General features: G+C 38.3%; 1 protein-coding gene across 1 annotated transcript; it reads left to right on the top strand.

Moving 5' to 3' along the window:
• Nucleotides 1–27,927, top strand: GK5 (glycerol kinase 5). The gene is made up of 16 exons (XM_059822720.1): nt 1–135; nt 1,370–1,463; nt 4,525–4,600; nt 5,036–5,129; nt 6,098–6,229; nt 7,780–7,855; nt 8,520–8,581; nt 8,670–8,743; nt 9,088–9,148; nt 10,300–10,426; nt 13,736–13,840; nt 16,486–16,571; nt 21,074–21,177; nt 22,944–23,003; nt 25,840–25,973; nt 27,258–27,927. Exons 1-16 carry the CDS (start codon nt 1–3, stop codon nt 27,392–27,394), a joined length of 1,557 nt encoding a protein of 518 aa, XP_059678703.1. The 3' UTR covers nt 27,395–27,927.
• Nucleotides 27,928–27,963: the final 36 nt, after the last annotated feature.

Below are 27,963 nucleotides of genomic sequence, written 5' to 3'. Positions count from 1 at the left end.
ATGCCGTGCGGGCAGCAGGAGAGCGGCGGCGCCGCCCCCGCGCGGTACGTGGTGGGGGTGGACGTGGGCAGCACGGTGGTGAAGTGCCACGTCTATGACCGGGCGGCCGCGGTCAGAGGCTCCAGCTGCAGGAAGGTGAATCTGCGGCGGCGGGGGGGAGCGGCGGGCGGCGCCCTCACCTGGCCGCCGGGCCGAGCGGCGCGGGCTGCCCTTCCCCGGGCGAGAGCGGAGGGGCTCGGCGGGCGAGGGCAGCCTGAGGCGGCGTTTGCCTCGCGAGCCGTCGCCGGAGGCGGGCGCCTGCGGGCGGGGCCGAAGGTGCCCGCTGTCCCCCGAGTGCCGGGCGGGTTTGACCCGCGGGTCCCCGGGTGCCTCATCCGTGCGGGGTCCCGGGAGGCGGCGGGTTGCCCAGGCGGGACGCGGGCCGGGACTCGGCGTGGGAAGCGTTCCCAGGCGCTCACCCGGCTTGGCTTGTCTCACTGCCCGGGCATCCCCCGAGCCGGCTCGGGGGGGGATTCCCGAGGGCCCTCAGAGCAGCCTGGGTGAAACGAAAGCCGCAGCCCGGCTGGGAGCCCCGCGGGGATACCACCATTGCAGTCGCCCCGTTAACCTCTCAGCGTTTGCTCCCGCCTGCGTTTCCCTGCTACCTTGGCTTCAGTCGCTTACCGGCTAACGCCTCTTCAAACAAAACACCTTTTGTTAGTAGGGCATAGCTGAGACTTGTGTAGGACTTGCATTTACACACGTCCCATTATGTAACAGCACTGAGTAAAAGTGTTAACTTTGGAATATGAATTTCAGGCTGCTTGTAGTTTGCGTTGCTCGTGATTTGGGGATCAAGATAATCTCCAGAATTAACTTTTTTATTGTTAGCTGTTGCAATAAAAAGATCGCAGCGAGGGGAAGTGTAAGAAATCAGGTGGATTTTCAGAGATGGAAGGGGATGTTCTCGGTGGAGCTGACCCTCCCGTTCGCTGGAAGCCCCACTGGCGGGTCCTCCCTGGCCTGCTGTGCCGCACTGCTGGTGAGCTGCTCAGAGGCATCACCGTCCGAGTTCAGCAGCGGTGCCAAAAGGCTCTCTGAGAAACCTCGTTTCCAGTTTGGAGCCCCGAAAGGGCTTGACGGGCTCCACAGTTCCTGGGGGTCTGGGCTTCTTTATTCCCTCTGAACTGAGAAGGTCTTCTGGAGATCGCACACCCATGTTCAACCGTGTTTTAAACGTGACGAACGCTGTTGGTTCTCCTCTTGCAGTAGATTCAGAAAATTAAGAACAAAGAAAAGCAAACCCAAATGTATTTGCACGAACTTTTAGAAGAATCCTGGTTTCTGTGAAGTAGGGATCGTAACAATGCTGTGTGTCTTTCATGAACAGGTGGAATCTCTTTATCCTCATCCTGGCTGGGTTGAATTAGATCCTGAAGTGCTGTGGACTCAGTTTGTTGGTGTAATAAAAGAGGCTGTACAAGGTAATGGCTTATAAAGTTTGATAATTAATTATTCATTAAAATTAATGAAGTTAGTTAATGAGATAATATGTTTATTTTTGTTTATTTCTGAAAAGCACTGAAAATTCATTACTGAGCACATGTCTACAACATGCTTTAAGGCCTACTCAGTCATTATGTAAAATGGGGCCCTCCAGTTACTTTTTTTCTTTTAGCGGGGCCAGATTAGGGTTGAAGTAGAATCAGAAACAGTGTGCAGACTTGATTTACATGTTAGTGACAGCACCTTGTTGCTCCAGCGTTTTGTATATGAATCCTTCCCCAGTGCTTGTCTTCCTCCAGATGCCTCTGCGTATGAGCAGAGAGTAGGCTTGTTTCCTCTTCCGATTCCCCATTATTCTACTGCCGCTTTGTGTGTGCGAATGTGAGTGTATGAGAGAATGAAAGCATGAGGCTGCATAGTTGCACTTGCTCGATTACAACCTGATATTCCCGCTTTTCCCATTCAAACTACAAACAGTTCTGTATTATTGTTCTTTTCTATTTGTACTTTAGCCTAAAATTTCCTAGTACTCCACGCACTAAACACACACAACTCCCTTTTCTGCCAAACTTCTGATGGTTTTTTTCCCCCTTTTCTGGATGTTGCTCTAAACTGTGCACTTACTCTCTACAACTCCCACAGCTTTCCCATTATACCAGCTCCAGCATTCTGCGATCCAGCATGGTTCACCTTCTGTGCTACACTGATGTCGTGGACCTGTCAGCTGCACCCCAGCTCGCTTTCTCACAGTGCTCCAGCCTCCTTGTCACATGTCTGTGCATCATACTCTCTTTCAGTGCCTGAAGTTCCTCCTGTTTAGCCCCTCTTGCAGTTTGGTCTCCAAGTGTTGCTCCACCTCCAGGCCTGGCTTAAGGCAAAACTGCTCTTGTCTCTTCCTTTGGAAGGCAGCCTAGGGGCCAGGGAATGTAACCATTACCAGATGAAAGCTACAGCTGATTATTTTGGGCTCTTGGTCTGTTTTCTCAGCAGCCACAACTGTTCTGTCACAAGAATAGCAATGCCACCTCAACACCTAAAGACCTTGCTAGCTTCCTCTGCTCCCATTCTGTGGGGCAGATCAGGAAGCAAGAATTTTCAGCTAGGGGGGAAAGGGGAAGCTTTTGTTGTGGCCAAGCTGTGTGCACTGTCAGCAAGTCATTTTTAAGTGGTTGTGTAATGTAAGCGAGCATAAGCCCACACTGCTGTCAAAAGAAGCAGTTCCACCCTCCTTTTTACAGGGTTATTTCAAGTCCAGAGCAGTTTACTGAGTCGAATCACTGTGTGGTTGTTTATGCCAGCAGAGCTTCACCAATATTTGTGCCAGGGCAAGAGAGGGTGTGGTACCAGGGGCAGGAACAACTGTCTGGAAGCAGAAAGAAGGCATAGGAGCACCTCAGTTTACAGGGCTTGTGGAGCTAAAGTGTGATTCCATGCGCAGGTGGATGAGCTGATGCAGTTCAGTACTACCTAAAGGTGGAAACTGCTTTTGGCTGCATGGTCCCACTGCTCTCTCTCCCTCTGGTACTAGTTCAACCCTTCCAGGAGACAGCTTAGCTGAAAAATATCCATGTTTGTCTTGTGTTTTTTTCTTTAATGGAAGTTAGCTCTACTCACATAGGGGTCTAGAGAGCATGATAGTTGATGCAGGGAAAGTGGTGGGAGCACGCAGGTTGTGGAGATGGGGAGGAGTAACACATGCCACTAATCCGTGGTGAGCTGCGGTAGTACCCGTATGGCTTTGCCTTCAGTTTAGACCCAGCTGCTACTGAAACAGAAATGCTGCTGTTCTCAAGCCACCCACTCCCAGGTCCTCCTCCCTTACGCTCCCGCTACCAGCAGCACTTGTGCAGGCAGTTGGTGCAGGTAGCCTTGCGAAAGCACTGATTTCAATTTTCAGCTGATTGAGGGCTTTGATACCACTGCCTGCATGAATGCAAGGACCAGTATAAGAGAAGGTGCAGAAGCACACGTAGAGGTCAGCAGAGCAAGACATGCCCTTTCTCTATGAAACCCCTTCTGTAATTGTCACTCAGAGGCTGTCAGTTGTAGAGTCTGCAGTATATGCTTACACAAATGAGTAAGTTTGCACATGGAAGTTAACATAAGAACATGTTTGAGCAGGATGTACTTAACCTGTGATTTGTTCAAATCGTGGAATTGAGAGCCCTTCAGAGTAACAGTACTTTGGACGAAGTAGGTAGTCTGTCATTCAAGTGGGGTTTCTTAATGTATATTTTTTTCCACATAATTTTGCTTCTGGAAGTATTCATGGAGGTACTTGGGAAGCTGACCAGAGCTGCTTTGAAAGTAGTTGTGGATGTATTTAATTATCTACAGTTACATATATCAGAAAAAATGTTCTCTAACAGTTATTTGAAGGTAAGGTTTAGCAGCAAAATTGGTGTATACCCAAAGGTGCATTTTTATACTTCTGAAGGATACCTGTTGCATTCACTGATACGTGGGTTAAGCAAATTTGTTCTGATATTTGAAAGATTGCTTAAGGAATATTTGAGATATGTCATTATCAAAGTGATGTAAAAAATCATGGCACATTAACGTTAATCTCTTTACTGCTTACAGAATCAAAGTAGTTTTGTTTCATGTGGAATTTCTTTCCATAAGTTTGTAAAGGTACTAAGGTACTTCTTCTGTTTGTGCTTTCATTCACATTCATGCATGTGAAATGCACGTTTTAATTGATCATCTAGGCATATGTAACCTGCCTGCCTGTCTCTGGGATTGTTCAAGTAAAGTATCAACAGGCCTTTCAGAAGGTGGAAAGGGTCAGTGTGCCACAACTGCTTTTGTAAAATACATAGGTTTATTCACCTGGTTTGGAATCAGTTGTCTGATTCAGAGTTCTCTAGTATTTCACTATTATAGCCACTTAGTTGGGCAGTCTGTAGAGATTTATATTTCTTTAATTATTAATTTCCTAACTGTTCCATAGGTTTTATAGTTACATTGAAAAAGTTGTATTTTTGTTTGTTTCTTCAAATAAATGTGCTTTTTTGTGTGGTTTGTTTTTGTTTTTAGCTGCGGGACTTCACATGAGGCAAATTGCTGGTCTTGGCATCTCAACGCAGAGAGCAACTTTCATTACATGGCACAAGTATGTATATTGTGTGATGTTTAAAATGAATTTGCATTCATTTGTATTCATGCTGGATGGAAGCAGAGTGTAGAAATGTTGAACTCAGTCAAGTCACAACCTGAAATTAACAAATGTCAGTCGCTCATGTTCTCTTGTGTTTGCACAGCCGCACCCTACAGCAGTTCAGAATGATTTTTAAGTGTATGTCCTTTCTGTTTTGTTCTTAGTACTTTGGGAGAGATGAATACATACACATTTTTTAATTCTGGTGAGAAGTCTTACACTCAAAATGTCCGTGTGCCTATTACACAAATCCACCAGGAGGATAGGCACTTATTTTAGGAATTGACCTAGTGTTAAGTGTCCTGATTGGAAATGGTGAATGATGTTGAATTTTTTGGGAAGTGTATGTTCTGTAGTTTTACACGGGAATGTTCAAATACTGTTTTTCAGGAGGACAGGGAAACCTTTTCATAATTTCATAAGTTGGCAAGACTTAAGAAGTGCAGAACTTGTGAATTCCTGGAATAAGTCCCTTCTGCTGAAGGTAAAACTGTGCTAAGCTAGATGCTGCTTGGACATATTAGAACTGTTTCATTTTTATGAAGAGTAAGGGCAATATATGAAATACTGCATGTGTCCTGTTAACATGTTAATGTGACGTGCTGTGGCCAAAAAACACTTAACTGAGCAAGGTTAGCATGGAAGATACCAAGAAAAAATGCAGTACTGATAGCCTGGAGGTAATTACTTATGGGAGAAGATATCTGTAGGTGTAGCATGCATTTTGTTACTTTTTAGTCTCTTTGTTGTATGAAAATGTTGCATGTTAACACTGCTATGGCATAATTTTTGGATGTAGGTAGTTCTTGGTTGGCAGTGTTTTGGGTTGTTTGTTTGTTTGTTGGGTTTTTTAACGTACTCTTTGCTCAGATTATCTGTAGAAGGTACGTTTTATGCTGCTCATGGCTTTTGCTTTATACCTTTCAAAGAGAAAGATTTGCTTTAAGTGGAAAAACTGAAGTTACTTTTCCTGTAAGTGGAAACTAACCAGCACACTCACAATAACTTAAATTCTTGAGTTTGCCACCGATTTCTTTTGTGAATGAAAACTTGATTAATGTTTAAATTTTGGTTAATCTATTAAAACATGATTGAGTCTGTCTACTGAAGGAGAACTTTCACTGGAGTAACAGTACTTAAGCTGTCAACCACATCATGCATTATGCCCTTATAGGTGACCTGTCTTTGTAATGCAGAGCAGTCTCTATCAGTGTGCCAGCAGAAGTCCGTAAAACAGACTTGCTTAGTGCAGCTGCTCTTTTCCTGTGGTATTTGTTGTGGGAAGGCTCTCTTTTGAAATCCTGTGCAAGGATTCTCTTTCAGAATTTTAGCTTTCTGAATCTAATCTCATGTCAGCAGCTTTCATCTGTGTTACCATCCTTTGAAGATAATTGATCAGAAACCTTTAAAGGGAGAGATTAAAAATTAAGTAACTGTTTTCTTTTGGAACAGGTAATCCATGTTATTTTTACAGTGCTTCATTTCTTGACTGGGAATGATCGATATTTGGCACCAAGTTTTCTTACTTTTTCAACACAACAAACTTCTATGAAGTTGTCATGGGTTTTTAAAAACATACATGAGGTAAGCTGGAAAGGGAAAAATAATAGCTTTCTTAAGTCATAATAATGGCTAGTGACTTAGGTTGGTTGTAACCTCTTCCGTTTTGTCTTGCTTGTTCTTTTCCTCAGAAGAACCAAAATGAAAGACTTTTATCTGTGTTGATGTTCAAAGCCTGTCTGCCTAAATATCTGCTCATGTTTATACAACTTTTTCCTCTGAATCTAGAAATGTGTAGTAGTAAAAAGTTTTCTTCATGCATAAGAAACATAATCAAATCAAGTTATTTCACTGCATGTAATTATACAATTAGTAACTGTACTTTGTTTTAAAGTTGTTTGCACTCTAGTTTTGCATGATAATGGTATTTCTTTTCAACGGGCACTCTTATCTTTCGCTCTGCATTATTCCAGTGTTTATAGTTTCACAAATAGTATCGTACTGAACAATCAAACACCGCAATTGATTTTGCATTTTGTTGTAGTGTAAATTGGAAACTACATGTAAAATAAGTTGTGCTGGAATAATCTAATAGACTAATGAGCACTGAGCTATTGGTTGCTGTATTCTTTGCACTAATCCTTACCATTTTCCTTGTTTCTTCCTATTGTATTTATAACTTCAGTCATCTTATTTTCTCTCTTAATTTTCAAGTTATTTTTGAAGAAAAGGGTTATTGATTTTCCACTCTGTGTAAAGAAACCCTGAAATCTTTTGAGTTTTGTCTGGTATTTTCTGTCACAAAACTAACTGTTGAGAAGGTCAAGTGTAATTTTTTACTGGCATGTTTTGGTTGGATCTGTTGAAAATGCGAGGTGTGAACTTGGAGGATTATAGAATTGAATGTTATGCAGCTGCTGAGTTTTCAGTGCAAGATGAACGTTCTCCCACATTTTGTCAGGCACTGATAATTAAAATACGTGATTATCAAACCAGGAAGCTCAAAAATTCATGGCTCTTAATTACAGAGCATAATGTGTTTAGTCATGTTTTGAATGAACTAGTTTTGTGTGTTCTTTTTCTGAATTTGATAGTTGCACACAGTGTCAGCAGAAATTAGATGAAACCTGAATTTCCCATTTTAAAGAGGAAAAAAATCCCAAGGAAAATAACATTTTGAACTCTTTACAGACACCATAAACCAGATGGCTCTGTCTTAATTGTTCTCAAGAACATGTTTTGAAATACACTTATTTCCTCTATTTCTGTTAAGTTTTTATTTAAGTGCAGTATGCAGGACTTTGTTTTCGTTATTCACCACTCCTTCACCACTGTTATAATTGTGACTATAAAGTTCCCCTTCTTAAGCCTCTGATGCCACTGCAGTAGAAGATTAATTGCTTTTTTTCCTTAGCAGCAACCGTAAGAAACTCTTCTAGGAGCATGAACTGTAGAATAGCATTACTTGTATAGCTGACTTGCCCTTTTTTAGAAGAAATACTGGGAATCAGAGACTTATTTTTTGGGGACATTATCATTAGCCACGAAGAAAATGATAAAAGGAATCAGGAAATATATTTCTCTTTATTGTACCCAGTTCTAAATAGATTTTCTGTATGTATATCTGTTCCCAGGCTGAAGAAGCTGCCAAAAAAAATAACTGCTGCTTTGGAACAGTTGACACGTGGTTATTGTATAGATTGACTAAAGGTGAATGTTACAGTTTCTCTTAAATATTAATAAAACATACTGGAATCTAAGTAATGATGTTCATAACTGTCATTGATATCTCCTAGAATTCAAATACTACTGTGCTTTTTTTATAATTGATGAATATTGTAATATATTTACTGGTTAAAAAAACCCAAACTTCTGAATTAATTGTTCTTTGGGCCTCCCTGGAAGGGTAGTCAGAAAGGGAAATAATTATTCAGTGTAATCAACCTTTTTAAGCATTTAAGATGCAGAAAGGACTACCAGAACTAATTGGCCTTGATTTGAAGAAAAGTACTTGTGAAAGAAAAAGAACAAAGAGTTGTTCCAAGTGTGGAAGAATTACAGGTTTTTGTCCTGAGGGCTAATGCCTGAGCAATTGGATAGATTAATGTAGACAGTGATGCAGTCAGTGTTATACATGTCAAAAAGCTCCCTTCTAGCCAGTTTCACGAGGGCAAAATAAGGTAATCAATATATACACGTTATAATGAGCGGCAGTTAAAGTTTGTGTGCTCATTGTATCATTATGACTTTGCCTATAGACACTTAGTTCACATTTCATGGGGGCCACCAAGACGTTTAAAGAAAAACTATGTTTAAAATTACTCATAAATATTTGGATATCTAAAATTTTACTTTGTTCTTTTTTTTATGATAGGTTCTGTGTATGCTACAGATTACTCCAATGCCAGTGCTACAGGCATTTTTGAACCCTTTATGGTATGTGCTGTTCTGAAAAAATGTTGTTGCTATTTATTGTGCTTCTGAGAGAGTTGCTGACATTTCTACTTTTTCCGTATTATTTCAGAAATGTTGGAACCCCACTTTGTGTAATTTACTTTCCATTCCAATGTCTATTTATCCTCCAGTGAAAGACACAAGGTAACTGTGAAGGCATATTTAAAAGAATATGATAGCTGTTAAATTAATTACCTTTAGAAAAATACTACATAATCTGCACAGGCAAAGTAATACATAGATACACCAAAAAACCCTAAATTATTTTTATATGCAGATCTACTTTTTGTAACACTACATTCAAAGCTCAAAGCTTTATTTTTACTATCAGTATTTCTTAAAGTGATAGTTTTAATGCTTTCTTTAAAATAACTCGGTAGTATTGCCTTTCATATGTGAGGCAAACCCAGGCCTTATATATCTAGATTTCATTTTAACAGAAAGGTTAATTTAGTGTTGTGATGTTTCTCCATAACGTTTGTTTTAAGCTTCAACTTCGGATCAGCTGACTCTGATATATTTGGGGTACCTATTCCAATAATGGCAGTGGTGAGTGAAAATGTTTTCTTAGTTAAATCCCTGTGTTAGTACCTATATTCTTTTTATCTAGCTTTGATTTGATACTTGCTTGTTTAGTAAGTATTCTCTATTCCTTCTCCATGACTTAACTACAGTAGAATTGGTTGTTGATTTTTTTTTTTTTCTCCAAAAACTGAGTTGACAACCTTGGGGGAAAGGAGGAGAGAGGAACAAGAAGGGATTTCTAGAGGTTGAGGTCCATTAAAGTTAGGTGACCAAATGATTAAGCACTGAATATAGGACTTAACAGAGCTGGGTTCTGCTTTAAGTTCTGGCAACCTCTCCGGCTTAAAATCAGTTGTTCTATACAAAGTTGTGCAATGGGGCCCATCCTGGCTTGGCTTCAGTAAGATTCTACCCAAACGTAAGAGTATTTGTTAATAGATCCACTTGCGATATCTTTTATTTCTTTTTTTCCACTAAAAATAAATGGAGAATAATATGTTCTTGCCTCAGTAGTTAGGATTTGGATAAGAAAAACCCATTATTTCTGTAAAGTGATGACTTGTAGAAAAATCTGCTTGAATAGAGTTAAATGGAAAAAATGTCATCTATCTAACAAGAATTTCTCGTGCTATTTTTAAAGAATTGTAGACTCAATTTATCTGTAAATTTACTGTTTCACCAAGGCACAAGCATAAGTAAATAAAATTAATAACCATCATCATTGTTGAAAAATTGAGCATGGAATAATTTGGTACAGGGAGGGGTAGCAGGGAAAAGGAAGGTGAAACCTCAAAACTTCAACTTTTTATTTGGGGGAAGAGGAGTTCAAGCCAAGCTTCTGCTCCCTGGCATTGCAAATGCCCTGTTTATCCTTGTCAAATACTGAAACATAAAATATTTCTTTTGTTTCCATAATGTATTTTTCAGTGGTGCAAGCAATACTACAGACATTCACGTTGTGTCCAAACCTAGTGTAATTTGATTCTAGTGATAAATATGACTGTTGGAACGCCTGCAAATACTTAGTATATGAGTCCTCTCTTAATGCTCAATTCCTTTCTGAATGGTTACTTGTATTCAGAACTCTGAAGGGTTTGCCTTGGTGTTTTAAAATCCAGCAGTACTGTAGGCTGGTAGTTGGTAGCTAACTTGTATTGGTTTCGTTGGTACGGCAGGTAGCTGACCAGCAGTCAGCCATGTTTGGAGAATGCTGCTTTCACCCTGGAGATGTTAAACTGACCATGGGAACAGGTGGTTTCTGGAACGTGAATACTGGAGAGCAGCTCTTTGCATCACGGAGAGGTAAGCTAGTGAAATTTTAGTTTTAGAGTATTTCACGTTACTTGACAGCTGTTAATGATGAGGGTACAAAAAGGGATAAAACAGGGCTATGCTTTTCCTTCTGTCTTCAGCTGTAGAAAAACAGCTTGAAAGTGTTTTCAGAACAGAAGACTGTGGAAGTTTTTAATTAGAAATTTAGATCTTGGTTATCCTGAAATATGCTTCTCAAGAAGAGAATTTAAGTAACATCACTAATAATTATGTCTGCTACCTGCATCCCTCCTTTTTTTTTTTTTCCTTCACCTGTTCTTCTCGATAGCAGTATTATACAGTACAGGAATGGAGAAAAAGGGGATTGGTCCTCTGGCTCCTCACATCAAAATGTTCCAGTGAATCGCTGTAAGTTCCTCCTCTTGAGCCCTTATGTTTTGAAGTACCTGCAGTGAGATAATGCAGGATTAGCAATTATTAGTTTTTGTTTAAAATACTAGAAATGGGCTCCCCAATGTGTTTCTAGTGTTTAAAACGTTGTTCTGAACATTTGTGGTCTGTCAAGCTTCTTACTTTGTCATAGATGGCTATTTGTCAAGAGAGCAACAGACGATACTGAAGTACATTTTTCTGCCCAGTCTCGCTCTGTCTGTCATATTTTTAACAGTTACTAATTTCAGGAAGCCTAAATTTAAAATGGGAGGGGTGGGGCTGTGGAGGAGGACAGCAGTGTGTGAAGGAGACTTTTACCAGCTGAAGTCTGGAAGGACCTTGGCAAATACAGGAGAATGTGTCAGAACTGAATAGCACGGACATTAAATTCCCTATGAACGCAAATGCTTTTTAGGCTAATTAATGATGTCATTATGACGATACTTTTACTTAGGAAATCAGATGTATGTAGTCTGTGGAAATGTAATAGCAAAAACATGCTGTAAGGTTTTTCCATTTTGTTTTCTTTTAAGAAAATACATGGCTATTGTGATCTGTAAGAGTTGAAATCTTTAAGGGAGTGCTGTGAAAATTCTATGTCTTTAGACTGTTATTTATGTTAAAATTATTTTCCCTATGTTCTTTGGCTGTTGTGTGGTATGGTTAGTAGGACAAGTGAGGTACCTAGCTTCCTTAGTGCCCTGGGCGTGAAATGTAATGTGTTCAATCTTTAAAGTTGACATACGTATTTAAGACTGCAGAATAAATCCCTACAGCATCCTTGTGCAACCTATTCATTAGCTGCTGTTCTAGTTTCTGATCTACATTTAGTTGCTATATATGACAGTTTTAAAAAAAAAAAAATAGTTCCTTCGAGAACAGCACTTCTCACAATTCAGTGATGGAAACATATTGTATAGATTTTAAATCTACCTCCCTGGCAGTCTAATAGTTCTTAGTAACTGTGGTCATGCAAAGTGTCGTGTTGATCTGTTCCCTAGAGAGATTATCATACACTACTAGAGATTCTGGTGTGAGAATGTTTAGGAAGTTCACCTGATGGACTACTTTGTCCCTAGTTAGCTGTCCTTCTCTAGGACTTTTGGCTCGATGAATTGTTTGGTCTTGGTGTATTGCAGCTTCACCTTTGGTAGAAAATAAAGATTGTAAGGGAGACCTGCACCAAGGATCTGGAGATACGTATATCACCTTTTCCTTTCAAGAGACAAATAGAAACTTTAAATAGGTACTGCTGATTGTTTTCCCTTGTAAGCACCAGAGTGCCTCCAGCACTAACAAGTTTCTGCAATTGCTCTAGTACTACCATGCCACTCTTTTGGACACAAGCAAGCAAACTGGAGATGATTCTCTGAGAGACACTTATATATCAGCAAAGGTACCTTGAGAAAGTAGAAAGAATGCCTAGTTCCTTCTGATGCTTTTTTGGCCCTATAGTTATTCAGACTCATTTACCTTTGTTACATTACCCATGATCTCTGAGTCCTGAGCAGGGTCCCATAATGTCTGGGTACTCTCTTCACTCCAACAGTTATGGTACTTGGGTTGGGTGAAGTTTTTATTGCAGTGGCCACTGAATGCTTAGGTTCTTACCGAGTGACCTGAAAAACCGTTTGTCCAGCTGCAGTGCTGAAGAATATCTACTGTTCAGCTAAGTAACAAAGTCTTTTTGCTTTACCATTAAAAGCAATATTCTGCAGGACTTTTGTGCTATGTCCTTACTAATACAGATACCAAACAAGAAGGTTTTTGTGCTCACACTGACAGTTTTAAGTAGTATGTCTCTCTTTGTTAAGGTTTCAACATATCGGTGGCAGGGCAAAGGGGAGAACAAATTGTCAGGTTTATCCTCATTATTGGCTGTTTATTTCTAATCTAATAGTGTCTTCAAGCAGACAGCTCTTTGAAAGATGCTGTACTGTGTTTTCCAATAAGCTAACAGTGTTTGCCCTATGTATTTCTGCCTGCCTTCTGAGAGATAAGGAAAAAAAAAAATTTTCTAAGTCATTGAATTTTTTTTTTTGAGTCACTGCAAAGCCAAAACTATTTGGTAGAAGACGTAACATCCTGCAAATCCCATCACGTAAACCATAGAAATGCTAATCTTTTGTATTTATAGGCAAAGTATATCACCAAATATTTTGATGATGATTTTGGATGTTTCTTTTGTTGTTTGTATTAGGCAAACATACAGGTAAAATGCTCTAGTTCACTGACAGTAGCCTTTGTTGGGGACAAGGATGGGCAAACTGTAAAACTTGTTTTCTTTTTTTGCTTTCAATATGAGGAAGCATTACGTATTGAAAAAGGAAGAAAAAAGTTTATCATTTTCATCCTCTTCTATAACAAGATCTGTGTTCTAAGTTTGTGTTGCCTTTTTTTTTTTCTTTTTGTGTATATGTCTGTTCTAGTATTTGTGCTTCCCATCTGAAAGCCCAGCCTTCATGTTTTATGTTTTGGGGAAGTAAATTCTGACTTTTTAGAAACCAGTGGGGAAAATTAGATTGAAAATGAATAGGAAAACACTGATAAATTTTTAAGTATATACAATCTCTTATAATTTTTAAAAAAAGAAAGTACAGATAGCTCTTCTCTTTAGCTTAAAGAGGGTTGGTTTTGTAATTTTATAGTGAATTGGGGTTTTTTTTAGGTTAACTTTGGTTTAACAAACTGTTGTTCGAGTGTCTTGTAATTCCATTACTGATTTTTTAAACAATACATTTAACCTCTATCAGTAGCAATTTTTTTAGCTTGAATTCTGCAAAGGAATTGAATAAAAACAACTTTTTTTTTTTAGTTGGGTTTACTGTGGGGAATGATTGTATATGTTTTTTTGGAAACATTTAATTTAACTAGGTGTTTTGTTTTGTTTCATGGAAAATAATTAAGGTCTGTATCCACTGATTGGTTGGAAGATTGGGGAAGAAGTTGTTTACTTAACTGAAGGCTGTATGTCAGACATTGGCACTGCCATAAAATGGGCTCAGGATATAAGTAAGTAGTTCTTTAATTTTATAGAGGGTAAAATATATTACTACTTAAGAAACTGTTTTATGGGGTTTTAGTTATGTAACTGGGCTTGGTTTTATTATCCATAATTGAAGAAACTAGCCTACATGTTTTGGACAGTGGAAAATACACAGTCTCATTAGTAGGTTCTCTGCTGCATGTTTACTGCAGGGAGTTTGGTTTGTACAATCATCTCCTCATCAGACCCTGCCTCTCAGACCCTCCTACCTATGGACACTTTTATTTTCCTGAAACATTTTACTCCTCGCTTGCTTTCTCTTGAGCATGACAAATTTCTTGATGCCTTCTTTTGTTTTTTTTTAACCTGGTATCCAGACTTGAATAGAAATGGTGTAAAGGAGACCTGTCTAAAGTGAGATGTGTGCTGTTTTAGAGTATTTGGACTTGAATTTTCATTGAGGAGAAGCACAGAAATCGACTACCGATTAAGTCTAGGTAGCATGATTGTTAATGCCATATTCCATAAACAGTTGCTGTAATGCTTTTGAGAGATCTCTAGCTGCACATCTCAGAATTAAGAACAGGTTTGAGTTATATGAAAATAACATGAAGAACTTTATTTTTACAGGTAATGGTGTTGTGTATGTTGCTTCACATAGAAGTATTGCACCTTTTGGCTGTGACTATTATGTAATGAAAAGATTTGCATTCCAGATTAATAAAAGACTAAGAAAAATATTAGCTCTATAGTAGTTGATGTTCAAAACTACTGATTGTTTGTAGGACAACTTTTCTGAGTGTTCTAATAAAGTATTTACTTGGTTTACTTAGAAATTTAGTACAGCTTTACTAAGGTGCAAAAAAGGAATTAGTGTCTCAAACTTTAGGTTATCTGGGAAAGGTTTTCCTGAAAAGTAGCTCACCACAAAATTCCACATTTCTTGAAGCTGTCAACTTCTGGTGTAGATGTGCATATACATGCTCATGTACATACCCTCAAGGATTAAGTAAGACTCAGATTGGTCCTCAGGTTTTCATCATTCATCATTTGACTGAGCCTAGAGAATAACAGCCACTAGTCTTTTGAGGAAATTACTCAATTCAATACACAGGTCAGTGGTGCAGATACAAGTATCGGTGGTACGTACATAAGCTTGCTGCTTCAAATTCCATACTTAAAATGGATACTTATCTATATAAAACTTATCCATACTTAAAATTGATATTATTGGTATATGCAGAGCAATAGTGTAAAGGATTTTTAGCTAGCCGGTAGTGAAATGGACATGACCTACAGTTGTTACCACAGGTGAAAATTGGGGAAGTTTTAGAGGGAGATAAAAAAATAGGCATGCTGCTATAAACTCTCTAGTAAGACGTTTATTTTCTGGAAATATGATTGCAGAGAAGCAGAATTCAGAAACTTTTATCAGCTTTACAAGTAAAGAGAAGGGTAAATTTCTTCTACAGAAGGAATTGGGCCAAAACACAAGGTAAGTTAATGGCCTCAGTAAGGGTGGTGAGGCTCAACATGAATGAAGATGAGACGTATAATAGTGGTAAAGGTTTGGAAATAGGAATTTCTGCAGCAAGACAGACTTAGTTTAATGGGCTGCTTTTAGCAGAATCAGATCACTTCTAAGAATTTTGAAAAAATAGTATGTGGAATTTCAAGGTGAAGTCAATCTTACTTAATTTTTTCATTTTCTGTCCTGACATAGAGGTACTATACATAGTTCAGTAATAGCAAATACAAGAAGGAAAAGATGTGATTTAGGCTTATTAGTCTGGGCACAGTAGACTCCAAAGCTTTCAAACAAATTTATGAAGGTTACAAAGGTAAATTGAAACTCCTGGTAAGTTACCAAGATGGGTTTTTCAAAGATAAATTGAGCTAGATTAACCTAATTAATCTTTGATAGGAAAAAATATTTTTTAGACAAGAAAAAGCAATAGCTCTCATTTACAGGAGACCTCTAGTCTTCTGTAAAAACATGTTATGTGGCCACATAAGGACATTATTAGTTAAAACTACAGAAGATGGGTGTTAGTACAAGAACTGTATGTGGGTAAAGAACAAGCTAAAGAGGGATGTCTGTAGAGTTGTGAAAGGAGACATCTGGCTAGACAAAGAATAAAAGTAATATCTATCAAAGAGGTGATATTAGGACCTACCTTATTTATATTCATGTGTCAGTCACTTCTAAAGATATTAAGGGTGCTGATAAAATATGTTGGGTATTAAGGACTATCTCTGTAGTAATTTGGTGCTTGGGCTGACAATAGCAATATCTTTGGGGGGAAAAACCAGTTTTTATGTTTTGCAAATCTAGGGTTTTGGCATACTTAGGGTGCCATTGTTAGCATTCTCAATTCCCATTTATGTCTGTTTGGAAAGCTAATGACCTCTTACAGGATGTGAAGATTAAAAGGCTATAGCACAACAGATGTGAGAGGATCCTTTAGAATTTAGCCTTCATCTGAATAGGATGGGTTTTTTTAATGTGACTGACGGACATGAAATACAAGAGAAGGGATCGTTTCCCCTGGAGTATGTAATTCGAGAATATTACAAAAGGAAATAGTTTAACTGTAGATTTTTGTCTCTTAATAATATATGAAGAAATTGAAGTAAATAATAAAAGCATATGACTTATGCATCTTTACAGATCTTTTCACCAACGTAGATGAAACAGAAAAAATGGCACGGAGTATTGTTGATTCTCAAGGCGTTTGTTTTGTTCCAGGTTTTCAGGTAAAATTATTATTGTTAATATAATTGAGAATGTATTTTTAATAACCCAGATAAAATTTTAACTTTTACGTGTTTAAATGTAGTAATTTTCATCTTATCACAGTATTTATTCTGTACTACTCAGGTTCTTATTCTCTGTCCCTCACCACAACATATGAAGATCATTGTCATATGAGAATGCTTAAACACCACCCCTACCCCACTGTACCCCCCCACCCCCCCTGTTAGAAAAACCCTACGAAATAGGAAAATTACTTTCATTTTGCAGATGGTGACCCTGGGGGACAGATAAACTAAATTCCTCGATTAGGGATATGGTTTAGTGGTGGACTTAGCAGTGTTAGGTTTATGGCTGGACTTGATGATCTTAAAGGTCTTTTCCAACCTAAATGATTCTATGATTCTGTGACTTGCCCACAGTAACTCAGGCAGTGCCTGCAGAGACAGAAACCTATCCCATAGTTTTTCTGCCTCATGCAAAGCCTTCATTGAGACAATACTTCTAAGCCCTATTGTAAAATAATTCTTCTTATTCTGCCTTTTTTCAAGGTGTAGGTTGCAATTCATCAGAATACTTAAACGTACTTAAATATGAGCAAGATTGCAAGTCCTGGTATTATGAAAAGCAAAGATAGTAATATTTAGACACTTTGATATGCAGATTTTAATCTGAATTAGATTTTTCCCTTTAAAAGAGGGTTTGTGCCTTGTTGCGGAGCACAGTGTGTATAGTAAGGAGTTCCTGGCATTTGTTCTCCACTTTAGTCCTCTCCATTTCCCAGTAGCTTGCTTTTACCTTCCTCTCTATTTGAGGAACTTCGTGCAATTACTTGATCCCCTCTGGGTCACAAGCTCTGGGTTCTTTCTACTTGCTTTCCATTTATGCTAGAGACGTTATGCTAGTATCCTCATGTCTGTCCTTTCCATCTCTGATTCATGATCCCTCTTGAGTTTCGTTACACATGTGAATTACTGTCCCTGTGCAGAGGCAGCAGCAACAAGGGTGATATTGATACTGCAGTTCAGCCTAGCACAGTAGTCTAGATTGGAATTGATGGGAATTCCGATTAATACATTACATTAAATGACATGTAGTCATAGCACTGGGACATGGTTTAGTGGGTGTGGTGGTGTTGGGTCGATGGTTGGACTTGATGATCTTAAAGGTCTTTTCCATCCTTAATGATTCTGTGACAAATTGTGACAACTGGGGAACTGACATACTGCCTATTCAGCTACAAAGCCATTGCTTCCGGTATGTGTTTGACAGTTGGTAATAATAGTTTGTAATTTGTCATCACAAAATACGACGGAGCTGCAAGTTAGAGCTCTTAGAGAAACCTTCAGAGAGAATGAGAATAAACAGGTTTTGTTAATGTAGCCATTGCTAGCTTAGGGACTGTGCAGACCCCCAAACTTTTTCATCTAATAATGCCACTTTCCTAAGCAATATGAGATAATTTGACTAAAAGCATGCTTTCAGCAGCAGAGCTGTTTCTGCATTGTGGGTTTGTCAACAACAAAATATCTATGTCTCCACAAAACTTTGTTTTTCTAATCAGTGTCACTGTCCAGGAGAAACTTCATAGTGTGGCCCTGGTCTCCAAGGTCTCATTTGGAATATTAGTATTATAAACTGTATAGGCTGGATGGACAAGGCAGGATGAAGGGAAAGCTGTTGCTGTGCTGTGGGACTTGAGTAATGTCTGCCATCAGCTGGTTGTTTGTTGTATAGACAGCTGATGTTTGAACCTGACAGGACAAGAGGAAATGGCCTCAAGTTGCACCAGGGGAGGTTTAGACTCGATATTAGGAAAAATTTCTTTACTGAGAGAGTGGTGAGACACTGGAATAAACTGCCCAGGGAGGTGGTGGAGTCACCCTCCACACGTTTAAGGAACGTGTAGACGAGGCATTGTGGGACATGGTTTAATGGGCATGTTTGTTGGTTGATGGTTGGACTTGATGATCTTAGAGGTCTTTTCCAACCTTAGTGATTCTGTGATTCTGTGAACCTGTCAGGTGTTCAAAAGTTACTGTGTTACCCAAATAAAGAAAAGCCATTAAGATGAATGTTTTCTTTTTTTTGCTCAAAAATCACCACCTTCACTTTTCTCTTAGAATTCTTAGATAGTAATTTGTTAGTTGGAATACATACATATATTTTAGAGCTACACGGAATGTTTTTGACAGCTCATCTGTGTGGGGGTCCAAAACTGTATTTTATTTTGGTCTTTATTGGTCTACCATACTCTGTTTGATCATTCCCAGGACTAGTGGTTTTTTCTACAGAAACTTAACATGTTTAACCTTACCTTTGTGTAAGTCCTGTATGTTAACGGAACAAGGCAAAGAAAAATTTCATTTCTTCTGCAGGTAGCCCAGCTACCTTCTCTCAAACAGCCAACCTAATAATTATATTTATTTTTAGGGGTATAAAGCTTGATTATGCTGAGATGCTTCCATTTAGCATTTACTGTGAGTAATTGTGCTGTGAATAAGCAAATGTTGAGCCATGCCAAATTTCAATATTTGCAGACAGGAACCCTGAGGTAGACAAACGTTAGTCTGAATCTTTTTTGAACCTTTAATTCTACTAATATTCAAGTTCTAGAGATGTTGGTAAAACCTCTTTTTTGTTTGGTTGGGTTTTGTTTTACTTTGCGGGTTTGTCTCCCCCTTGCTTTCTTTACACTGTCTCCAGAAGGAACCCCAGCTAGCTTCTTGGTAAACATTGATTCAATCTCTTTTTCCCCAATTCTAATACTCTCAGTCCAAATTTAGAAGCTGTACTTAAAAAAACTGAATGGATTTCTCTTTAACTGTGACGTCTAGTTACCACTAATAGTATCCACCAATGTGAATTTTTTCCCTTTTAAAAGCCCTGCTTATTTCAGTGGAACGTGCTTAGATAGTAGACTCACAGTAACAGAATCTGTATCAATTTAGAAACTAAGTGGATTAAATGGTATGAAAAGGGACATGAACAGAATTGAACACTTCTGGGACTATAATATGTCTGCTTAGCTTCACCGGCTAGATGCTAATACAAATTGATGGTAACGTTTCTTAGACCTCAAAATGATAGCGGTTGGGGAAGGTTCTTATGAAGCCCATATGTTCATTTCCTACACTGAGTAAAATGTTTCTCTACTTGTCCATATTAAGGCAATAAGAACAAGTTTCTTTCTTACTGAATTCTACTGCTATGACGCAGTGCACTGAGAGGAGCGTCATTGTGAATGTGTATTTGAAATTGAGTGAATATGTGCTTTAATCATTTTTCCTCTTACTTACTCTGCTAGAAACAGGGGTTTCCAGAGTTAATTTGCTGTGGTTAGTAGTAACAGCAGAAACTTAGGACTCTTCACTGGGGTGTATGCATATCTATTAACTGCTACTTTTTTCTTTTTTTAATGATTGATTCTTTCAAGATACTCGCCCTTATGTAGAATATGAGTCTATGCTTTTTAGTTTTTTATTTTGTATATGAAAATCTAAACTTGGAAGCCATGGACTCTTATTATGCTACTGGGCTGGACATGTGGTTCCATTCTTAGAATGGGAAGGGTATTTGTATATGGAAAGAAAAAGAATATTTTCTTTAATGCAGAAGTTTCTTCTGTTTAGGAACTTCAGCAAAATGCCAGTTTTTCTTTTTGTTGTATATAAGTGTCCATATGTTTTTTGGGGGTTTTTTAACATATGTTAGCATTTTCTTATTTTACTTTATAAATATGTGTGTATGTATTTTATAAGCATGAAATTCAAACTTCTGGTAAGTGTTGTCATAATTAATATTTAGCACAATACAACTAGAAAGGATTGTTTCACTTCAAAAATGACTGTCTACAGTGAAAATAAGATTTAACATTGTCACAAACCAGGTATGGACCAGCAAACTACAATTTTGTGATAAAGTTCATTGGAGGCCTGGAGAGGAGATTCATCAGTTGATCCTCCAGTTCTCCTGCAAAAAGAAGACAACTTAGTGATCATTAGAATTTTAGCTGGACTCTGTTTATCAGTGTCACTGAAAACAGGCTGTAGTATAAACTAATAAAAAGTATTACCATCCTTTTCAGTGTTACTTTTAAAAGCCAGTGCAGCTTTCTTTCAGCAGTTCAGGAGTGTTAAAAAAAAAAAAAAAGTGGGTCTGTGAGGTCTTACTAGAGAATAGCCGTATCAGTGTGCCCTGCCCCAGACACTTAAAGTGTACACTGTATGTATTTTAAAGAGAAGTCATACAGATTAGTTTTATTTAGTATGTCAGATTTGGGAGAAGTCACTTAAACCTTTTTCCCGTTGAAAGAAGCTATTTAAACTGTTCACTGAGTTAGCTAAAATAACACTATAAACCTCTTACATACTGTCTTCAATTTTCTTCTTTCACTATGCTGCCTGTAACTGTCGTAAGTTATTTTTTTTTCTTACTATTTGACTCCTTTCTGAAAAGCCTACAAATACAACTCACTGAACTCATGGTGAAATCTTTTCTGCAGGTTTCTGTGAATGACCCATATTTATGTGCCTCTTTCATGGGGCTGAAACCTTCCACTACCAGAAACCATCTTGTACGAGCTATATTGGAATCTGTAGCTTTCAGGTACTGCTTACTTAATTATCTTGCTTATGTTTTCTTATGTTTGCTTTTATTTTGATCAGCAGTAAAATGGATACATGGACTTCTGCAGTTTGTAAAATACAAATTGTAGTAATCTGTTACTGTTACATTGAAAAGTTTTATCTGCTTCCCTTTTTTTCCTGTAACACTTTACAAATAAACTCGTGCATATTTATTAGCTCAGTTTTTGTTACTAAGTAACCATATAGGAGTTCTTAAATGATACAGTTTTCTCCACGTTCTGAAAATGTTTTCTGTTTAAAGTTTGTCTTTAGTGTCCTGACATTGTTTTGTCAGAAGCTGTAGCCCACTCCAACTGTATTTAAAGTATCCCTGAAGCTGGAAGTTTTATATTAGCTCTTTGGCTAAAGTTTGAATTTTCGGTGTTTTATAAAACACGGTAATAGGCATCTTAAACATCTTTAAAGATGTGAATGGACAACAACTTCCAGATCTAACTGTCAAGGTTAAAGATACTACTGCTAGTCACTGATGATACCACATCAGTAGCTCACTGTGGAACAGATTGGTTCTGCCTTGCAAACCCACCCAGCATGGCTTGAACTGAAGTTGAATATGGTTTGAGCCTGGCTCACGCTGCACTGTGGCTAATTGGGGAACACCGGTATGATTCCTTCCATCTAGTCACCAGCTCTGCTTTGGGCATAATAACCTCCTGCAAAGAGGCAAAAAGGATGTCTGGAGGACAGTAGCGTGTTCTGAATTGCTGCAACTGTTCCAAATGCATTTTTTTCTGCACTGTAAGAGAAACGTGAGATCTGGTAATTCCTGAACTGAAGCATGGGTCTCTTGAAACCAGGGATGTTGAGAATCTCCTCTCATTCAAATACCTAACTAAAAAAGGGTAGAGATGCTTTGTGTTTAGATTTTCTCCCATTAAATGAATTGGTTTCAGAACAAGTCAAACTTACAGCCTTCAGAGGTTCTCTTTAAAGAACAGCTGGATAAACTCTGATTAATCACAGAATCACAGAATCACTACGGTTGGAAAAGACCTGTAAGATCATCAAGTCCAACCTGGAGGGGAAAAAAAAAAAAAAAAAAAAACCCACAACAAACAAACAAACAAACAAAAAAAAAAAAAAAAACCAAAACCCCACCACACAACAACAACAAGCCACAACCCACCCAACACCACACAGCACCATGTCCATCAAGCTACATCCCACAATGCCACATCCACACGCTCCTTGAATATCTCCAGGGAGGGTGACTCTACCACCTCCCTGGGCAGCCTATTCCAATGTTTCACTACTCTCTCAGTAAAGAACTTTTTCCTAATATCCAGCCTGAACCTCCCCTGTCGCAACTTGAGGCCATTTCCTCTAGTCCTGTCACTGGTCACTTGGGAGAAGAGACCAACACCCAGAACACTCTCTCAGCCTACTTTCTTCGCTCTAAACCACTTGTTACATCAACAATTGCATCTTGTCTGTAGAAACCTATCATCAGTTTCAGATGGGAATAAATGTACCTTCTACAGTGACTTGCTGTAGAATGGGCCGTGATTTAGCCATACTTGTGCCTTTGTAATGATGCATAAAAAAGACCAGTTTCAGTCTTTTTTTTTTTTATTATTTATGCATTTTGGAAGCTTGTTAGCTATTGCAGCAGTTCTGACACAACTGAGGCAATTTTTGCCTTGTATTTTATTTTCTGACTATGTAGATACTGGAAACACTTTACGGAATATATAATGCTTAATTCAGCTAAATATTTTTTTAAAGAAACAAACAGCTTTATGATACCATTGTGAAGAAGGTACGCATTCCTCTTCAAACTATTCGGTAAGTTCCATGTAATTTTGATATATGGGAGTTTGATTTAAATAGGTGTGAACTTATTATGCATTTTACCTTACTGTAAAAATTCTGCTGCTAAGAAATAGGTGACTACCAAGATAAATGTTATTGTAGCTTTAAAAGTGGCAGTAGAGACTACCCGTGGAATGGTCAGTTATTAATTAAACCATTGGCATTGGTGATTGTCAGTAGGTGAGTAATGAATTGCTCTAATATTTTTTTTTAAAAAAGCACAAATTCATGTTTTCAGGTCGCACTAGAGTGCATATAGCAATGCCTTCTACAGAGGTTTTTCTACCCTTTATTACCATTCTTTCATACTGAAATTTTTTGTGCTGAGTATGTTTCAGACTGAATATTTTTTGAAGACGTCAGTTAAAACTGGATCTTTGTGAGGGAGAGAGGAAGAATATTTTTACAATTCAATTGTTAAGACATTTGTTTTGCTTCAGTCTTTGAAGAACCAAATCAAATTTAGTGATGTAACCATGATCCCTAGAATATACTTTTCACAACATCATGGAAAAATTTAGCTGAATCATGTGTTGCTTGGAAAACTACGATGCACGTTTCAGTGTGTACTTCGTTTGGACACACCAGTTGTCTTTAGAGCCTCAAGCCCTCTCACGCTGAGAAAGCTCTCCAAAATTTCTCCTTCTGGCAGCCAGGGGTCACCGTGATACCACGGTCAAGAGCAGAGAGGAGAGCATTCCTGTCCCTTGTGTGGCTTTTTCCCTGATAGCCATGCAAAGGAAGAAGTAGACTGGCAGGCATGGAGACAGTTGAGAAATCAGACTTTTGAGTAGTGGAAGAAAAGTGAAAGTACAAAGGTAGAAGTTTGTCTTCCATCACGTACTGGGACAGAGTAGGCAAAAGATGAAGGAACAGCTAGGCTTGGGGTTTTAATGAAGAGGGAAAGATGAAATGTATTGGAATTTTTGATTCCTTAGGAAGCTTTTTTACATAAAAAATTGTGTCCGAAATTTGATAAGTCATATTAAGACTGCAGACTGAAAAATGGGAAGTGTGGAAGTACTGCCTAGGGAGCATTAGAATTCTGATCCCATTTACATGGTAATGTAAACTTTAAATTGTGTGATCATGTTCTGTTTATTCATTAATATAAAATTGCTGTTTCATATAGTGACTGTAACAGTTAACTACGATCAGTAGCAATTCAGCTTGTGGATCAAGCATTAGAAGATAGTGAGATACACTTAATGGGTTTTTCAGTATGGTTGTAAACTGCTCCCCCCTCCTTTTGTCCACACATCTTTTAGTACCTATCCATTACCTTTGATTTTTTCGTTGTTGTTTTTATCCCATAAATACGTTCATTCCCTTTTTAGCTATTGTCCTGTATCCCTCGTTTTTTCGCTGTCTCTGGTTCCTACAAGCTCCTACAAAGTCATCGTTTTCAGTAGTCCTCTACGTTCCTATTACTTCTCTTTGCTTATCTCAACACCATCAAGGAAAGCACAGAGAAGGAACCCTCAGTTTTGGTTCTAATGTCTTAGGTTGTAGCAGTCTGCGGCAGCCTTTACAAGGATGATCCTGGTGGTCCCTGGAGTCCTGGAATATCACCTATTTACTTGTTTTGTGAAATAGCACATCCCCAGTCAAATGGCATGTAGGAACTTTGAGCTAGAAGATGTACTGTACAGACTGAGTCTTTAAAGTATCTGGCAGCAAAACTTAGCTAAATGTAGAACTGAGTATTTGGAAATTTTCTTTCTTTTTTCCCCTTGTAACTTCAATCAAATGGATGTCTTATTTTTTCAGAAGAAGGAAGATGCATGTCACTGGCATTAAGAAAGTGACTTTGCCAGTTAAAGCTTTTTATGCCATAGTGTAGAGGTGGTAACCCTGCTTAACTGTATGTACAAACAAGCAAAACCTTGTAACATCACCAATCGGGCAATGTCTCCTGATTTTACTTCAGAAAAAGCCAAAACATTTATGCAAAGGTTTTCTGAGGCATCATGTAGTATAGAAGGTTTCAGATGGCATATTTGAATTGAAGATTTCTAAGCAACTGATAAGTTTTATTACCCAACGCTTTCTATAGTAATAAACAGTAGATGTCTTTAGTGCACCACACTCCATACCTGGCTGGTATTGGAGTCCAACAGTATAACAAACCAATCTGACAATTCAAAGATCAGTTTTGGTTATAGTTATTTTTTGTTTGCAAGGGGGATTACTTTGCACCACTAGCAGTCACTCTCAGATGATTAAAGATGTGCATTGATAAGTTCTCGTTTTTCCTCCATTAAAAGGGTCTCCAACATGATGCAATTAGAAAATAGATATATGGAAGCCTCATTCTCATCTTCCTCATAAAAAGAAGCAACTGCGAAGGCATTTTAGCTAACTAGTACAAAGATTTGGTAGTAACGAAAAAAGTACTTTTCCAGATCTGAGAAAAGTTGAAAGGGTTTGTTTAATGTAGTGGGTTTGACTATTGTCATGTTGTGGTGATAACTATGTAAAGGTTCTGTTATAAACCCTAACGTTTCAACCAGGTTGATATATAGTTTTAGAAGACAGAGCTTTCAAAGCTTTTGATAGTGTGTCTCTCCTGTGTCCTTGCCTGCCTACCACTCCTCCCCCAGTTCATAGGCATTCTGGTTTTTTTTTTTTCTTCCTAGGCACTTTGTGCTGGCCTCTAAATTTGCCCATAAAATGGAAATGTATTTGTGAATGAGTGACAGGAAGGTTTATGCATAAGTGTGAACGCCCAGAAGTTGTTTTCTGAAATGTTGGCAATAAGCATTTGAACTAAATGCATCTTTTTTAACTTCTTCCCTTCTCCCTGTAGAGCTGATGGAGGTGTCAGTAATAATAGTTTTGTCATGCAGATGACTTCAGATTTAATTAATAAGAAAATAGAAAAACCGGCAAATGCAGACATGTCTAGTCTTGGTGCAGCTTTTCTAGCAGGCCTTGCTTCAGGTATGTATACCTTTAAAGGGGTTTTGGTTTTCCCTTCATAATGCATGTTTGTAAATACAGCAAGAAAAAAAATAAAAAAAAACAGGGCATAACTTCAAATAATTGTAAAAACTTCCCAAAGGATTACTTTAGCCATTTTTGTGGGAATCCAAGGTAAGTAGTGTTTATGTTTCTCTGTATATTGTTTTGTACCTATGTACTTGTATTTGATGGACCAAAGAAACAGACAATAACATCATACATAAACCAAATCAAGGACCTTATTTGTATTTCTACACAATGTCCCAATTTGCTGAGCAGTTGTATGCTTGTTTAGTTTTACATAAATGAATAGTGACAGTGAGTTTAATGAGAAAAGTATCTGCATGTATGTTTGTAAGATTCATTTTCTTCTGGAGAAGAAAGAGGTAAACCCACTCTTTGCTGCCTCCCTCTTTCTTGACCCGGACACCCAGCCTCCTTTCCCATATTCGCACTGCCTGGTGCTCAGTGGGGATGGATGACATGACAAGGAAGCTGTTGTGCTTACGTGCAGCCGTGTCATTCTTACTGAAGCTGTGTCCTGTCATCTGTGAACCGACAGAAATAAACACAATGGAAGTACAAAATAAATTATTAACAGGGGAAAAAAATCCAGCTCTATTCGCACAGAATTGTTGTATATAATTAACCAGACTTAAAACTACAAACTCTCAATGATTTTGCTTAATGGAAGTGTATTTTGTAGGTGGATATTAATTGCTTTGATATGTAAATAACACAACTGTAAGATTAAAAACTATATGCTCAGATAAGATTTATTCAGCAATTAAAACTATAAGAAGGCTTCAACCCTTGATAGAGAAGAATGATTCAATAGCATAAATTAATCTGAATATTTAACACCAGCTTTTTTCTGCCATTTATGCAATTTTTAAGATGGTCGGAAAGCAACTAGTGCTAAGTCTTGATTTCTGTGGCCCTTCTTTGTTGAGAGGGACCTGCAGCCAAAAGCACAGTGTGGATGAAACCTAAGGGAACTTTAGTGTACCAGAGCTGTTCCTTGGAAACTGTCCCAGTTAAGCAGATGTGCTGCTGTCAGAATTCCAAACAAGTGGATGCTATTGGAAAGGAGTTTCACAATGTTAAAAATACGCTTCCCTCTGAGAAAGTTGTTGGTTGAGTAAAGAAAAGCTGTCATGATTTCTTACTGTGTTTCTGCTTTGGATCTCTTGGAAATAAATTAAAACAACTCAAAAATAACATATTTGCAGTTGAGCTTGAGAGTGCACTTTCTGTTTATAGGATTTTGGACTGGCAAAGAACAACTAAAGAAGCTAAGGCGAATAGAAGCAGTTTTTGAGCCCCAGAAGGACTCTGAGGAATACAAACCTGCTATGGATACCTGGCTACAAGCAATGAAACGCTCCCTGCACTGGTAGAAATTGGCATTTTAATTATAGAAGAATTAAAATGTTTTAATTCATATTTATAATCTTGACATGAACAGGACAGTAAAAACCATAACTGACATTTGTGATGGTATATATATAAAGCTATACGGTACTTCAGTTACCCCCCTGCTGCTAGATTACTACCACACCATAATGAACCTTCATCCCTATGACAGCTGTACTCCAGCTGCAGCATTTGTGTCCCTTCTGTGACCTCCTTTGGGTGGCCCAGCTGCTTGAATCCTGCCATGTACTAGAGATGGGGAGTTTTTATCCTGTGATGGGTTTTCTACTGAGAAACTCGCCTCCCTTCTGATTTTTAAAATTTTGGTATGTTAATCATCGAGGAGGGGTAAAAGGCACATGTACTTCCCTAGGCATTTCTAAGAAACATAAAATGATTGTTGGGGGGTGGGTTATGATGAACTTGATTGTGTACAAAGATATTTTCTTATTAGTAGCTTGATACCACCTTTTGGTTGACTTTCTAAGGAAGCATTTGACCCAGCTCTGTGGTGACATTTTTGTGCACTAAATTAAGATGGATGAAATACAAA

This window comes from Gavia stellata, chromosome 11, assembly GCF_030936135.1.
Source record: "Gavia stellata isolate bGavSte3 chromosome 11, bGavSte3.hap2, whole genome shotgun sequence".
Lineage (NCBI taxonomy): Eukaryota > Metazoa > Chordata > Aves > Gaviiformes > Gaviidae > Gavia > Gavia stellata.
The sequence above is the reverse complement of the archived record's forward strand: the minus strand, read 5'-3'. Positions and strand labels throughout refer to the sequence as shown.

Bases quoted from the DNA above. Each gene is read 5' to 3' on its own strand.
- GK5 (XM_059822720.1), top strand. From the start codon at position 1: ATGCCGTGCGGGCAGCAGGAGAGCGGCGGCGCCGCCCCCGCGCGGTAC. The intron at 13,841-16,485 runs GTAAGTAGTTCT...GCATCTTTACAG, and splicing joins AAAATGGGCTCAGGATATAA to ATCTTTTCACCAACGTAGAT. The intron at 21,178-22,943 runs GTACTGCTTACT...ATTTTTTTAAAG, and splicing joins TTGGAATCTGTAGCTTTCAG to AAACAAACAGCTTTATGATA.